Source organism: Porites lutea, chromosome 9 (genome assembly GCF_958299795.1).
Source record: "Porites lutea chromosome 9, jaPorLute2.1, whole genome shotgun sequence".
Taxonomy (NCBI): domain Eukaryota; kingdom Metazoa; phylum Cnidaria; class Anthozoa; order Scleractinia; family Poritidae; genus Porites; species Porites lutea.
In genome coordinates this window covers 25097459-25113217 of record NC_133209.1, presented here as the reverse complement: position 1 = coordinate 25113217, position 15759 = coordinate 25097459, and the positions used below count along the sequence as shown (strand labels likewise).

The 15759-nt window shown below is 39.4% G+C and overlaps 2 protein-coding genes across 2 annotated transcripts; both read left to right on the top strand.

Moving 5' to 3' along the window:
* On the top strand, window positions 1-9318 carry LOC140949100 (neuropeptides capa receptor-like). Its single transcript, XM_073398340.1, has 2 exons — window positions 1-772; window positions 9023-9318. The coding sequence occupies exons 1-2, from the start codon at window positions 1-3 to the stop codon at window positions 9316-9318; spliced, it is 1068 nt and encodes a 355-aa protein (XP_073254441.1).
* A 1621-nt stretch (window positions 9319-10939) lies between these two features.
* LOC140947928 (neuropeptides capa receptor-like) lies at window positions 10940-14152 on the top strand. The gene is made up of 2 exons (XM_073397154.1): window positions 10940-11018; window positions 12930-14152. The coding sequence occupies exon 2, from the start codon at window positions 12980-12982 to the stop codon at window positions 14066-14068; it is 1089 nt and encodes a 362-aa protein (XP_073253255.1). The 5' UTR covers window positions 10940-11018; window positions 12930-12979; the 3' UTR covers window positions 14069-14152.
* The last annotated feature ends 1607 nt before the right edge of the window (window positions 14153-15759 follow it).

Below are 15759 nucleotides of genomic sequence, written 5' to 3'. Positions count from 1 at the left end.
ATGGATAACTCCAGTCACGTTAGCAACGGGCCTTGCCCTCTCTCAGTTTCTGTTTTCTTTACAACAGTGTTGGCTGTGATCAGTTTGACTGCGTTTATCGGCAACATTTCACTGATGACTGTGGTTTACAAGACCCCAAGCCTCAGAACAAGCACCAACTTCTACTACGTCAACATAGCAGTATCAGATTTCCTTTCCAGTCTCACTTCATGGCCGCTGTACTTCACAGATGAGATAATAGTAAGTCCAGGAATTCTCATTCAAGGTCGTCTGGCCACTTCCGGGTGCAAAATAGGAGTGTACGTGAGGCTAGTCTCAACATCAGTCTCGATTCTCAGTTTGTTATTAATCGCTACTGACAGATACATTGCTGTTGTATTTCCCTTCAAAACATCATTGCTACTGTCACGAAAAGTCAGAATAACTACCTTGGTAGCAGCGTGGGCAGTATCGATGGGCTATTCCTTTCCTATGCTATATTTTTCTAAAGTCGAAGACGTCGGCGAAGAGCGTTTCTGCAGATTTGCATGGAACGATACTGTTACTCTAATAATCTATTACGTTAGTGGAATTACTATGATTAATGTTGTACCTCGAATTGTGATTGTGATTTTGTATTCTCGTTTTATGCAAACATTACGCAAAAAAATCAATTCAAGACCCCTTTTTGGAAGCATAAATTCAGAAGGGAAAAGAAACAAGGAAATGCAAAATATTATGAAAATATTCAAATCAATTGTAATAGCGTATACTGCTTGCTTTTTTCTTCTTTGCGTTTATTTGATTCCGAGCGAAACCCGGCGCGAAGCGCCGACAGCGTAGCGACTTTATAATCTCGTCGCGCGCGAAACGCGCGCAGTCTGCTAACCGCGCGTGGTCTTAGCCAGCTGCGAAATTCCAGGCGCCATAAATAAATAAATAAATAAATAAATCTTTCTTTCTCTGAATATATGCTTGGTATCCGCCAATGACGTCATCGAGCATTTTGCGTTTCCAGGCAACATAGACTTTGCCGCCGATGACCAAGGCGCATTTTCATGTATTATTCATGAAAGGCTATTGTGTTTATTCATCGTCTGTGAAACAATGTTTACGATCGGTGAATCACGAACCATTTCCAATGCAATTGACACACAAGCACGACAAGTGGCTCCAAATCCTCGGCGAGGGAGATTTTCCACCTAAACTCCTCTGGAGCGAGAACGCCGACTTGAAATTAAGCGTGAACAACGAAGGAGAAGACGTCAACAAGAAACCGCGGAGCAGAGAGAACATCGCTTAGCACATCGAAGGCAACGCAGACAACAAGAGACAGAGGAACAGAGGAAAAGGAGACTGGAATATCGATCAGAGGCATTATGATCAAGGTAAGCGTACATTAGATTTAAACACTGTTAGTAATTTATGTAATTCGGGGCCATTAAGTAATGAAACCGTCGAAAAACGAGAGCGTCGCTTGCAAGGACTTCGAACAGCTCAGGCGCGGCGACTGGCAAATGAAACTGACCAGCAACGAAATCAGCGTTTACAAACGCTTCGCCAAAATAACGCCAATAGAATTCGCAACGAAACCAACCAGGGAAGGGAACATCGACTACAAACGGATCGACAATATGCCGCCATTAGAATTCAGAACGAGACTGATGAGAACAGGGAACATCGACTACAGCAGCAACGACAGAATAACGCGATTAGAATTCAGAACGAAACTGATGAGGAAAGGCAACGTCGACTACAGCAGCAACGACAGAATAACGCCATTAGAATTCAGAACGAAACTGATGACGAAAGGCAACATCGACTACAGCAGCAACCACAGAATAACGCCATTAGAATTCACAACGAGACTGATGAGGAAAGGCAACTACGACTACAGCGGCTCCGACAGAATAACGAAATCAGAATTCACAACGAAACTGATGAGCAAACGCAACAGCGACTACAGCGGCTCCGACAGAATAACGAGATCAGAATTCACAACGAAACTGATGAGGAAAGGCAACAGCGACTACAGCGGCTCCGACAGAATAACGAGATTAGAATTCAGAACGAAACCGATCAGGAAAGACGACGCCGATTGGAAATTTACAGAGAAAATGATGCTGTTCGACGCAACGACAGGCAGCAAGAATTACACGATCTGCAAAATACTCGTGAGCAATATCTTTCCAACGGATGGACGACAGGAGAGCAACCTTTACATCAGCAACAATGGGTTCAGAATGAGATGACCAAATTTTACAGTAGTATTAACACTTTAGAACACCGACAGTGTGTCACATGCAAGGAAGCTTGGCCTACAAAACAGGGTTTAACTCTTGCAAGGTTTGAATGTTTAAGGTGTAAACGAGATAAGGGAAACCCTAAATTATACTCCCAAGAAAATGATATGGATCCAGGTGCTTTACCACTACATCTTCAAGGCCTAACTGATATTGAGGAAATGTTAATTGCTAGAGCTTGCCCAATTATGTGCGTATATCGTAAACATGGGGGTCAACGGGTTACAGAGGGCATGTTTTAAATCTTCCCTAAGACATTCAGGGTTTTCTTAACAGGCTTCCATGTAATATTGCACACCTCCCTTATCTCATAATTCGAAAGCATCGAACGGACAACACACACAGGGATTGTACAGTCAGTAGAGAGAAAGTACTGCAGGCTATAATGTGGCTTCAAGCAAACAATCCTTTTTATGCTGATGTTGCTATTGACTATGAATCACTTCAGCGCTTGCCGGAGGATGGGGTACCAGATGATCTTCCAACAGTGGAGGATCCAGAGTCAAATGAAGAGCAAGATGCCCAACAAGAAGATGCAGAAAATCACATTCCACACCAGAGTCATTCATTCCTTCCACTTCCACAGCGACAACAAACTGAACAGGATGCAATACGCGCATTAATTAATGGTGTGGATCCACTAGACTGGCCAGCTAATGATGGAGATCCTATCAATGAATTTCGGACAGAGGGCTTGGCTTCCATGGCATTTCCAACGCTTTTTCCTTATGGTAAAGGGGACCCAACCAAGCGTACACGCCTTCGTGAAGTTTCCTCAACAGACGGTTTCAAACGACTCATTAAGTATGCAGACCTCTCAACTGATGGAATGTTTACTTGGCGATTTGCATCACACCCTCGATTTCCATATTGGGCATTAAACATGAAACAGCGCCATCAATTATTGTCACAAGCTCGCATTTACCTTACTCAGAATCCAGAAGATGCCAACTTAACGACCGAGGAACTTCGGCAAATGGTAGGTCAAATGACTGCAAACCACCTCATGAATCGCCTCCAGCCTTACGTTGCTAAAATACAGGGGACAAAGCAGTACTGGTATCAGCGTTACCAGGAACTTAAGGCATTAATCACGCAGAAAGGAGCACCCACTTTCTTTTTTACTTCCAGTGCTGCTGATAACTATTGGCCAGATTTACACAGACTTCTTCAAGAGCCAAACAATGCAGTTCCTTCTGTTCGAATTCGGGCTGTCATTGATAATCCTCACATCACAGATGCTTTCTTTGTTTCACGGTTAAATGAATTTTGTTCTCATTGGCTGGATCGTGTAATGGATGCAAAATGGAAATGGCTTCGCTTTGAGTGGAAGGCTCGAGGCAGTATTCATGCGCACGGGTGTGCAAAGCCTTCCAATGACCCAGGCCTTTTCAGCCTTGTGAAGACAGCCGCACAGAGATGGGAGCTCGAACAAATTTTACGCTGTCATGAACAACATCCAAGTTTTCACCAGATGTCCAACGACTTCCAACCTCAAATAGAAGCAGGACATCAAGCACAAGAAACTGTAAAAGCGTATGCTAATTGGCTGGTCACAACTATCAATGACGCACTTCCACAGGACAATTGGACCATTCCCTCACCGCATCCATCTGCAATATCAATTGGCAATGTAGACAATTTAGATAGAGACTATGAAGCCCTTGTTAATTCTGTAGAACGCCATACACAATGTAGCACAGCATACTGCATTAAAATTAAACCCGGTCAGCAGCCAACATGCCGATTTAATTTCCCAAAAGACTGTCAGGATGAAACTACCATTGACTTTCAGCTCATAACAAAAGCTGGTAGCGATGACCATGAATTAACAGTTGAGCAAATCACCCAAGCACAAGTGAAAGCAACACTTACACAAAGCGAAATGATGGACGCATCAACTCCCACAACCGTGTTATGTTTCAACACTGGAGAGCCAATGTAGATCTTCAAGCCATTGTTGACACTGACCAGTGCATCCGGTACATGGCAAAATACGCAACAAAAGGTGAACCTCGATCACAGTCCGCATCTGAAATACTCACTGCATGTGTTAATAGACTCAATAATACAGACATCGCTTCATCTGCACTGCGAAGAGCAATGATTCAAGTAGCTGGAGAACGTGACATAGGATCTCAAGAAACTGCACATATGCTTCTTGGAAAACCATTGTATTCTTGCACCTATTCCTTTCTCTGTGTCTCATTGGATGGAAGTCGTAGAGTTCGTACAGGAGATGAAGGTGATGAAAACCAAGGCGATCAAGCATTAGACCCATCAGTACTTGACCGTTATGCTACCCGAGCTAACTGGCAAGAAAATAACCCCGAAATTCTTAACCTTAATCTTCTACAATTTGCCTCTGCTTACTTTGTCACTAAGGGAGAGCTCAAACAACGTAAACAGGAAGTGATTATTAGGGCTTTCCCAATTTTCTCTCCAAATCCTTCGGGAAAGAATTATGGTAATTACTGCAAGTATGCTCTAATTAAATATAAGCCTTGGTCTAAGGACATTAATACTGCATGGGATGGACTTGATGATTACCATGAAAATCACATCCAGTGCTTCCATGCATTTCTTTCCTCTGGAAGTGGTGCGCACTACGTTCCAATGTTACAGCAAGAGCTTGAACAAGCACACCGTTATAATGGACATGACCACGAAGATGACAATAGTGATGATGACGATGAGGATGTGCCACAACAAGAGGGAGAACCAGAGGAGTGGATGCTCCTATGTCGCCTCAATCAACACTATCATGACACTGTCTCACAAGGAAGCCAGCCTCATGAGAACTCGCAGTTTGACTGGACAGAAACTGCAAGAGCAATGCCACCTGCCCTACTACGCGAATCGGCTAACTGGATTACAAAACGCAGAAATGAGGCTCTTTAGGACCCAAGTGTTCTCAACAGACGACAGCATCAAACTGTTGATCCAGCACGACTAAATAGGCAACAGATGCTTGCTTACAACATCCTTGCTTCTCATCATGCAGCGCTAAATGGTGCAACCCCCCCAGAACCACTGCAAGTCATCATTACAGGAACAGCAGGATCAGGTAAGTCAAATCTTATTAATGCAATCAAAGCCCTTCTACGAGACACATGTATACTAACAGGAACCACTGGCCTGGCAGGCTACAACATTGAGGGTTGTACCTTACACTCGGCTTTACAGCTGCCAGTTCGTAATCATAACAATAATGACTTGCAAGGTACAGCATTGCAACGTCTGCAACTTCGTTTCTCTGGAAAGTAGTACCTTATTACAGATGAAATGTCGATGCTGGGTCAGCGGACACTAGCTTGGGTCGATAAGCGTCTACGACAAGCGACAGGAAAACTTAATGACCCTCTTGGAGGGATTTCTGTTATGCTCCTTGGAGATTTTGCCCAGCTACTACCTGTTGGAGATAAGCCTATTTATGCTTCCCCATCCCAGTCCAGTTCTTTACTCACACAGCATGGACATTCCATTTATGGTCTATTTCAAACGGTGGTTATGCTATCAGAAAATATTCGACAGGCTGGAAACAATCCTGAGGCAGAAGAATTTCGAGCAATTCTCCTTCGCTTACGAGATGGTCAGAGTATTCAAGATGACTGGATGACACTCTGTCAGAGGACACCACAGCGTGTTAACATGAGTGACTTCACAGATGCACCGCGATTATATTTTGACAAGCTCAGTGTGGCAAAGTACAACTTTGACAAACTTAAGAACCTAGGATCACAAATAGCTCGTATTTCGGCTCTTCATTCAGGTAGAAATGCGAAGAATGCCAAATCGGATGACGCTGTAATTTTTCTTGCACGTGGTGCTGCAGGTATGCTTACAAGTAACCTGTGGCGGGAAGTGGGGCTGTGCAACGGTACCACTGGTGTAGTGGAAGATCTACTCTTCCATCCTGATCGCCCGCCACCTTCCCTAGCCATTGCAGCACTTGTACATTTCTCACACTACACAGGCCCGGCTTTTTTACCAACAAACCCGAAGACTGTCCCCATACCACCACATTTATTTGAATGGTCAGAGACTTTCCAGACAGCAGCTGCCACTGCGATTGCAATATGCCATGACTATTCATAAATCGCAAGGTCAGACATTACCTCAAGTTGCGGTGGATCTGGGTACGGCAGAAAAAGCGGCAGGAATTAGTTTTGTGGCTATTTCTAGAGTCCGCTCCCTAGAAAATTTGGTGGTGCAGCCAATGTCCTTTCAAAGACTACAAGCAATTGGAAAAAGCAAGCAATTACAGGAAAGACTCCGAGAAGAGGAAAGGTTAAGAAATCTGGCAGAAGTTACCTCGCTTCGATACGCACACCTTTAGTCCGTTGGTGACATTCAGTGGACCGACATCTCAAGGCAAGTAACTTTTTAATAAACCTTACACTTACTTTGGGCCCAAAATAAACTTAAACCTGTAACATAGTTCAACAATATCGTTACCGTCACTAATACTACATAATACAAGAAGAAAATCAACATACTTTCAGATAAGTGTTCGATTTTTTCCTGCCTAATGTGCCAGTCAATTTCAAACCACCCATGCCCCGCCCCCCAACAAACCCCCAGGCATTTCACTTTTTGCAAACATTATGGTCCATTTTCCTGGTTTTTTTTCGCCAGTTTCAATAATGTAAAATTGCCCAACGGCAACTACTTCAAAACCATCAAACTGTAATGTTTATATCCTACTAAACCAACCACAATCTCTAAAGTATCAGAAAGCTGTTGTACAATGGTTTCTTTATTTCCAGACAATATTATGCATTCACAGCATACCTCCAAGCAAATGCCCTGAGTATACCCAAGGGGGAGATGGCCAGTTTTGGAACTGACTGGAACATAAACTAATGTACACTGTGATGTTATTGATGCTGTAACTCAACAAAGTGAATATGATTTCCAACACAGTACATTCTTAACGTTACAAGTAACCGATTCAACTCTTTCAAAATAATTAATATCATCACAGAGCATTTATTATTACAGGAAAACTACACCCTGATTCTGAAACATTATTTTGTAACTCAGTTACCATTTCTGCTTCGCACACGTACAGTATGCGACAAATTAAATATATTTTTAGTATTTCCCAACTTCACAAATATTCCTTACTGAAGCCTCTAAGTCACAAGAGTAGCCAGCATCACTTTCCTTCTAACAATAGTAATACTTCACCAAGACGAAAGGTTCTCACAATTTACAAAATAATTACCTAACAGAATATGTTTTCAGCTCATAGTTTGGGAAAATGTCTACACACCAAAGACTGTAATAATTGGGATGTGGATACACTCAAACCTGTATATTACAGCCCTGTATATAACCGGTCAGCCTGTATATTCTGGTGGCCAGAAAACTTCCTACCATTTTTGGTTGGCTTATTTTGTCCACAAAGTTCACCTATACATAGTAATCACCCTGTATATAACGTTCGCCACGCCATTTGTTTCGGCTGACTGTTTTACGCAGGTTTGACTGTATTAGGGATTCAAGGGTTTTTTTTAACAACAGTATTCCTGTTCATAATAAATTCCATTATATTTTCTTCTTCGAACCATTTACATAGACCAATTAACTAAAACATAACATATAACAGCTTTGTATATAAACACCACTGTGTTGTTTTAAGTCAATTCCTTCTTGCTTGCCTTCTCTTCCACAAGGAGGTCTGCATAATTACATCACCTCACAGTATTAGTCAACCACATGGTTGCCCCACCTGAGGTAACCTATGATCAGGTTACAGCACAGCAAAGAAAAAATAGACTTATCTTTACAAAATTATCAACAAAGGCAAGGGATTTTTGGGGTCATTAAGGAATAGCATCATCCTCTTTCCTTTTGGTTTTTCGAATGTAATTCTTTGCTAGCATTTCATAATTTACATAATCAACAATGTTCTATTGCCCGAATGATATTCTTTAATGACATTCATGTCACTTGCTAAAAACATCATAAGTGGGTGGATAGGATGGCTGTAAGGGGAGGATGGAGGCCATCATTAGGACTCATTCCCATTTCAGTTGGTAAGGAAAATTGTACATATCAATGTAATAAGTATGCCTTTTTCCTACACCAATCACTGTGGCAACCATGTTCATGCATGCTGACAAATTTGGAGAATTTAGCAACTGGTCACCTTAACCATAACTTGTGATTTCATACCACTTCCCTCTTGCAAAAGTGTATATTCCCTGTACATACAGCACCACCAACAATGTCCCTTTACATACCCATTTGGCCTGCTTCTACAAGCATAGTGCCAATGAAGACCCCCTTATTTGATATTAATTAGTTAAGGGTGATTAGTTTTCTGATTCTCCTAATGTGCATCCCTATTGAAATATCTTTCAATGTCACTTCCTTTTACTCTTTCTACACAATGGTTCTCAAGATAATGACTGATAACAAACATTGTAACAACTCTCATTGCTCTGGTTGGATAACAATAAACAATACTTTTCCACTAAAACCTACAATTTACTTGTTGTTTTCACTACAGCATACCCTCTGCCATTTCTCAATAATTATTACTCTGCAGTCATCCACTCACACTAATACAACACCCACACCAGTTCTTCCTTTTGCCAGCGGGGGACTGGGGTTCAATTTCCTCCAACGCAAGGAAATCGAGTATATTTCACTTACATGGGTGCCTCCAATTCTCTGCCAGCCTTCCATTCCTTCGATACGATGGGCCACCCACCCCAAAACTTCGCGAGGTTCTGCGATTCACGTATTTCTAGTTTTAAAGATGTTTTTTCCTGAAATTTTAACCAAGGATAAATGTAAATGGATTCTTGGCTTTTCATACTTTGTTTTTCCGTTGCTCAGTACAGCCATTAATCCCATCATTCTTTTCTTATTTAGTTCCAATTTCCGTCACGCCTTGCAAACCTTGTGGCCATTTCGACTGAAAAATTTCTGCTGTTCATGTTGTAAGAAACGAAAGGAAGAAGATCCAATAAGACAGGACGAACAAGTGGAACTACAAATCCTGGTCAAAAACATAAATTGAATGTAATTTACTCATGAAATGCCTCATAGAGCTCCTAAAACGTTGTGTGTGTTTGATGCGTTCTTGATCAAATGGAATCGAGAAATACTTGGTTTTGAAAATCGTTAAAAGCCGGAGTTAACCGGTAGGAAAACTTCTTAGAACTCCACCCACATATGGGTGTCATCACAGGGATATGACATTGACCCAGCTGGCAACATAGGTGGGGGAGGAGAGATACAAAGGATATAAAAACGTTGGTCACGTTGTAGAAATTGACGTTTGTCATTAGCAGTAAACGTGATTCTAAACCTCTCCATTGACGTCATTTTATCGGATATCGCAAATGTCTTTCAAATTTGGTCAATTGTAGCTGCTTGTTATGAAAGATTAGCCGTGGGTTTAAGCCAACGTTAAAAAAATTATATTTTGAATGAATAGTGATGAAATTTATTGCTTATAGCTGTTGCGAATGTCCTGCCAGTAATAGGTAGCAATTGCTGATCGCGTTAGGTTTTCTCTTTTTGAATAAAAAAATTCAAATTTATAATGTCCCTTTTAATGTCAGAATTTGTCTTAAACGGATAATAGTACTATTCATTCCGATATTTCCTGTTCGAAATAAGACGTCTTCGATTCAACTTGCTTCCCTCGCCTTGTCTAGTTTTAATGTGTCTTGTGTTTCGGTTTTTAGATGCATGTAAAGAAGCTTTTTAATTTAACCTGTCGTTGCTCTCTCGCGCAACCAATTGTGTAATAAAAGTGCACTATAAACAACATGATATTGTGGCTTTATTACCTACACCACTCGTATCAGAGATACCTTACAAAATTCCAATGTTTTGCTATTGTAAGAATAAAAACTGGTCGATTGTCCATGACTGATTATTTTTCTCGTCCCACGATTTTAAAAAATTAGATGCCATTATGCGTGTACTGATCGCATCCCTTGTTTGTTTGTAATTTTTACTTAATAAGTGTGGCTTAGAGTGACACATTTGTTTCGGTCGGGAGACAATTTAACATTAAGAAATTACGAGCTCACACTGGATTAACAACAGGGTACGAATGGAAGAAACCATCGGATGTAGATTAAATTAATTAACGCAGTGTTTTGCTTTTCAAACCTTATTTATAATAAAAACGGATTCGAAATTTCAAAAGGAAGAGTTAGACTTTATAATTTAAAATGACCTTTTATTTGCGTGTGAAAAGTCCATTCCTTAAATTACGAATAATTAATCTAATATTAGTCTAACTTGCTAGAAGTTGGCGCGGCATCGTACATGTCTTATTGTGTGTGCCAGTTTTCATCTTTCAACTGAACATAATTCTGGTTTCTTTTAACAGCTGTAACTTGATACTTGTTAAAAAATAGATTTCGATTCGCAAATGTGAAACGTGACGAAGTTTTCTTTACTTGTCGATTACTGTTCAAACACATCAATATTAAGTGGTTTTTTGCCTAGTTTCATTCATAACAGTTATGTTGCACCGTGTTTCTATCTACTCTACACATTTCTAATTCGAAGTATTATTAGGCGCAAGCTTGAATCTCACGTTTGCCGCTTACCGTAACTTGGTGGCTCTTAAAATCTAAGGTTTTTAAAAATCTATTCGCCATTACACAAGTTAAGTGTATCTTTCGAGTAACAATCAGAAATCGAAGAAGAAGGAAAAGTTACAGTTGACTAAAGCAACCAAAAGGAGCACAGTCTCAGGTGAGAAAAGATGGTAATTAATGTTGTTTAAAGGATGGATTGGTTTTCAGTTGCAAGTGAAGTCAAAACTGTTGGATCTTCGAAAGATAATTAGAAGTAATTTGAAAGCGGTATTTCCTTGCAAAGGCTAAAATATTAATTTTCATCCAACAACAGCTGTAGTATAGTCAAAGGTTTCACACCTACTGTATCGTCCCACCTTAACGCTGGTTGTAAATTGTCGAGGGTCTGGCATGGATCGAGTTACCTTGAAGACACTTGGGCACTATAAAAATTGATAAATACCAAAAAACAAATCTCCGATTTGAAGATAATTCACTAAACAGAAAAAAACTATGATTTGTAATACCTGCATGTGTACGAACATAAACGTTTATTTCATTTCTTGACACTAAACACTAAAAAATGCCAAGCAGTGAGCCTCGGTTTTGCAGGGTGTGATAACGGATGGATTCGGTTTTAGAAGCATTATTTTAAGGGAATGAAAAGCATTTCCAAAATTGACCCTTGATAGGAAATCGGCCTTGATTCTCCACTGTAACAGTTCTTCTGTGCAGAAATCTTGAATGTTGTTAATAATCACAAGGATATAAGACAACTCTTGACATTATTAATTATCAATCTTTTTATTCTTCTTTCCATGTGAATATATAGATTTAGTATATACTAAAACAGTGGATAGTGTTTTTCGCGCGCTCTGATTGGCTACTCAATCAGTGAATATCCTGCACTATTCACTGATTCACCTCCAGTTCCTCCTCCGAGCTACTCCAAACTCGCGTAAGTTGCGAGCAAAATGCCTTCTCGGTTTGCTGCCGTAAACAAACAAAGAAATTTCACAACTAATCAAGCAAGCTGTTTCCGAAATACACGAAGAAGGTGACGAAGTTCGGATTGGAAGTTTTAACAGGTAAAGCTTTGTCTTTTTGACACTAATTTATCGATAAAACTGGTGAAAAAGTTTTTGTTTACAAATGCAAATTAAGTTTAAGTCTTGCTTACTTTATTTAGTTGAGTTGTTCATAAATAAGCTTCAAACTAAATTTAATAATCTTTTTTTATAGAATGATTTTAAATACAAAAAGAATTCACAACTCCTTTTGAAGAAATTTCCCCGCAAGAGCTAAACAAATGCCTTGAAAAGTTTTAATTGTCGGCAAGAATAAAGCGACGGCCGCAGCCGCCCGGTCATTACGCGCCAAAATTGTAATCGTTGGCAACAGTATTTGAGTTAAAAATCATCATTTTTGTGCTCAATGATCTCACTGTTTTAGTATATACTAAAACAATTATTCACCTCAGTGTCGGTGGCTAGTCGTGGATATTTACCTCACTGCTTCGCAGTTCGGTAAATATCCAGGACTAGCCACCTCCACTTCGGTGAATAATTGTTATATATGTCAGGAGAGTGGGATCAAACTACTCGATCTTTTAATACGACTAATTCGCACAATAACCAGGGGCACCCAAAAAGAATATAGTTCAAAACCACCCTAACATAGTATTGTCAGGTCTAAATGGTTGCAACGTTGTTTGATTCTTAGTTTCATGGTTTCTTAACCCGAATTATTTATGATTGTTGAATAATTAGTGTTAGGATACAAAGAATATTGAGAATTAAAGAACGAAATCATCTTGACTGACCTACAACGTTTATACTATGACAACATATATACTGTAAGTAAGTCAGTATACGCAGATGAACAGAAAGCTTGGTATGTAAATTACAGCAATAATAATAATTAGTAATAATAATAATAGTAATGATAATAATAATAATAATAATGATGATAATAATAATAATAATAATAATAATAATAATAAAATAGCTACCATTATGCCCCACCTGTTCTTGTTTTTACATTAAACGGAGTACTGATAAATTTTTTCCTACATAATATTAATCGACAGGCCAATTTCAGAGAGGATTTGAAAGTTACCATTTGCGTCGAATAATCGCAATGAACAACTCCAGCTCTAACTTGGTTAATTACACGCCATGCCCATACGACATATCTGCAGTCTTTACATCAGTGTTGGCTGTCCTTAGTTTGGCTGCGATTATTGGCAACATCTTAGTTATGTCTGCGGTGTACAAGACCCCAAACCTTAGAACAAGCACCAACTATTACTACGTCAACATGGCGGTCTCCGATTTCCTTTCTAGTCTTACATTATGGCCGCTGTACCTCACTGACGAGATAATAACACAGCGAGGAAGTCTCATCCAGGGTTTCATAGCTACAATTGGCTGCAAAGTGGGGGTGTTTACGAGAAATGTTTCGCATTCAGTATCTATTCTAAGCCTGTTTTTGATAGCTGTCGACAGGTTCATCGCTATTGTCCACCCTTTAAAAGTTACCTTGTTAACAAAGAATATTCGAGCATCCTTACTACTTTCAACATGGATCATAGCCATAGGAGGCAGTTTTATCACATTTCTTCATTCAAGAGTCGACAAAGTTGAGCACGAAACATTCTGCAGATTGGCTCTAGCCACAGACAAGATTATAATACTATACACGTTTGTAATAATTCTACTCATTGCTTTGTATTCCTCAACTTTAATTCTGTATCTGCGCATCACGCGTGTTTTACAAAGTAGACTTCAGACGAAACACCGTGCACAAAACTTAGACGTAATTAGTGCTAGACAGAATAGAGCCAAGCACAATCGAAACGTGATGAAGATATTTAGGTCGATTGTTATAGCATTTTTCATCTGCTGGTTTCTTTTCTGTTGCTACCTAATACTAAAAATCGTTTTTCCGCAGCTCTTTGTAAGTGACAAGTGCAAGATAATCTTAGGCTTTTCTTACTATGTATTCCCACAGTTAAGCACAGTCGTGAACCCAGTGATTCTATTTTCATTCAGTTCTAGTTATCGTCATGCTTTAAAAGAAATTTTTTCTCACGGGAAATGTATGACATGCTTGGGAGGGGTACCCGTTGCCGCAGTCCAAACTAACGAGCGCCAACAGGAGCCAATTATATTTGAAATGCTCGAACTACACGGGCTTGATAAAAAATTTCAGAAAAGCTCCTCTTAGTCTGTGTAGTTCCAGTTTTTGTTTGGCGTGTGGGCAAAAATGAGCGGTGAAAAGCCGTTGCCGAAGCCGAAGCCGAAGCCGAAGCCGAAGCCGAAGCAGAAGCCGGAGCTGAAGCCATTGCGCTGGACTATCAATGAGTATCAGTGTTTTGGGAGGTCGTGGTTCTTTTTCTTTTAAAGTAATTTCATAAACATTGAAGAAATATAGATATTAAAAGCTGTTAAAAATGTCTGCAAAAATGATTCTACAAGCATTTTGTTATCCATATGTGAAAGTAGGAAAGATTTACATTCTTAGAAAAAGTCTGTAAATTTACGATTTATAGACATTTGACGATTACTGTAAATGGTCCAGATTTTCCAATGCGATGTTTTGAGACACATGGTACCGAAACAGATTATTCCAATTTATCCGGTTTCAAAGAACATTTCAAGAAAAAAAATCCCACTACGTTTCCAGGACTAATATAACGTATTTCTGGGCAAAATATGAAAAAGTTTGATTTTTTATCGAGTGCCACCCTTCGCTATTATTAAACATTCACTCTTAAAATTTGACGAAAAATAGCTAGCATTGTTGTAAAGGGCTCGTTCGCCCCTAATAAACAATGAATATGTCAGATAATAACGTCTTAAATGGGATAATTTCATAGCTTTATATAATGGATCCTCGCCCCGCTACAATGTTAGTGAGTTTGGAAAACGCATTCAAGCAAGTTTAGTGAGGTGCACTTCTCGGAGAAACGCTCTTATAAAAATTCTATTAATTTCTTTAAACAGAGATTTACATGGTGTAAATCACATTCTCCTGCAGTAAATTGTCAACCTGATTGATGGTGGCATATTGGAAATGCCAGAACAAGAGCAACTTCACATGTTGGCCTATTCAAATGGACAGTCCCGTCTAATTGCCTCTTCCACAAAAAAAATCAACCAATCCAAAGGAAGCAAGAATTACAAATTATTTACCAAAGTCAGTGATATTTGTCAAAGGATGAATTTGTCCATTATTGCATTATTTCTCTTTTGCTTGCTTTTTGTTTTGTTATGTTGTAGTTAAATAACGATCATTTCACTTTACTTTTTTGTTTTTAATGGTTTTATGGCTCTAATGAAAAAAAACAACTGAACCCCAGATGCCCCTATTAACTGCAACCGTTACAGCTACACAACGAAGAGAAATCACAAAAACATCGTCATAAAATTGAACGACATCTCATCAAGAATAGTATTAAAAATCGCATATAAATATATATGAGGACCGGGTTGTCTTGCTTCACCAAACTGTTAGTCACTAGTATTAGGTGAGTTTACTGACTGTGACGTTCCTAAAAAGTTCTTAAAGCTAAATTAAAGAAAACTGGCCCTCATGAGATTTATAAAATACAGAAGTCTGTTTTTTATTTTCTTTCCCAAAACGAGCATTCAAATTGTTTACTTGCTTAAGAGTCTTCTTCAAATTAAGGGTACATGAAAAAGTTAGTAAGAATAAGGTATCTTTACTGGCTCCAGTAAACCAGTTGAACTATTCAAATGTCAGTGACACTTATCTACTTTGCCTAATGACAAAACATGGCTTTTGTGACTGTAGAAAAAACACGGGTATTTTCAAATCAAAATTCAGGCTATATTAGAGAAAGAGTTCATGCACCAGAGGCTTCGAATTTTAAATGCTCTTAAAATATCAACCTT

Bases quoted from the DNA above. Each gene is read 5' to 3' on its own strand.
- LOC140949100 (XM_073398340.1), top strand. From the start codon at position 1: ATGGATAACTCCAGTCACGTTAGCAACGGGCCTTGCCCTCTCTCAGTT. The intron at 773-9,022 runs GCGTTTATTTGA...AAACTTCGCGAG, and splicing joins TGCTTGCTTTTTTCTTCTTT to GTTCTGCGATTCACGTATTT.
- LOC140947928 (XM_073397154.1), top strand. From the start codon at position 12,980: ATGAACAACTCCAGCTCTAACTTGGTTAATTACACGCCATGCCCATAC.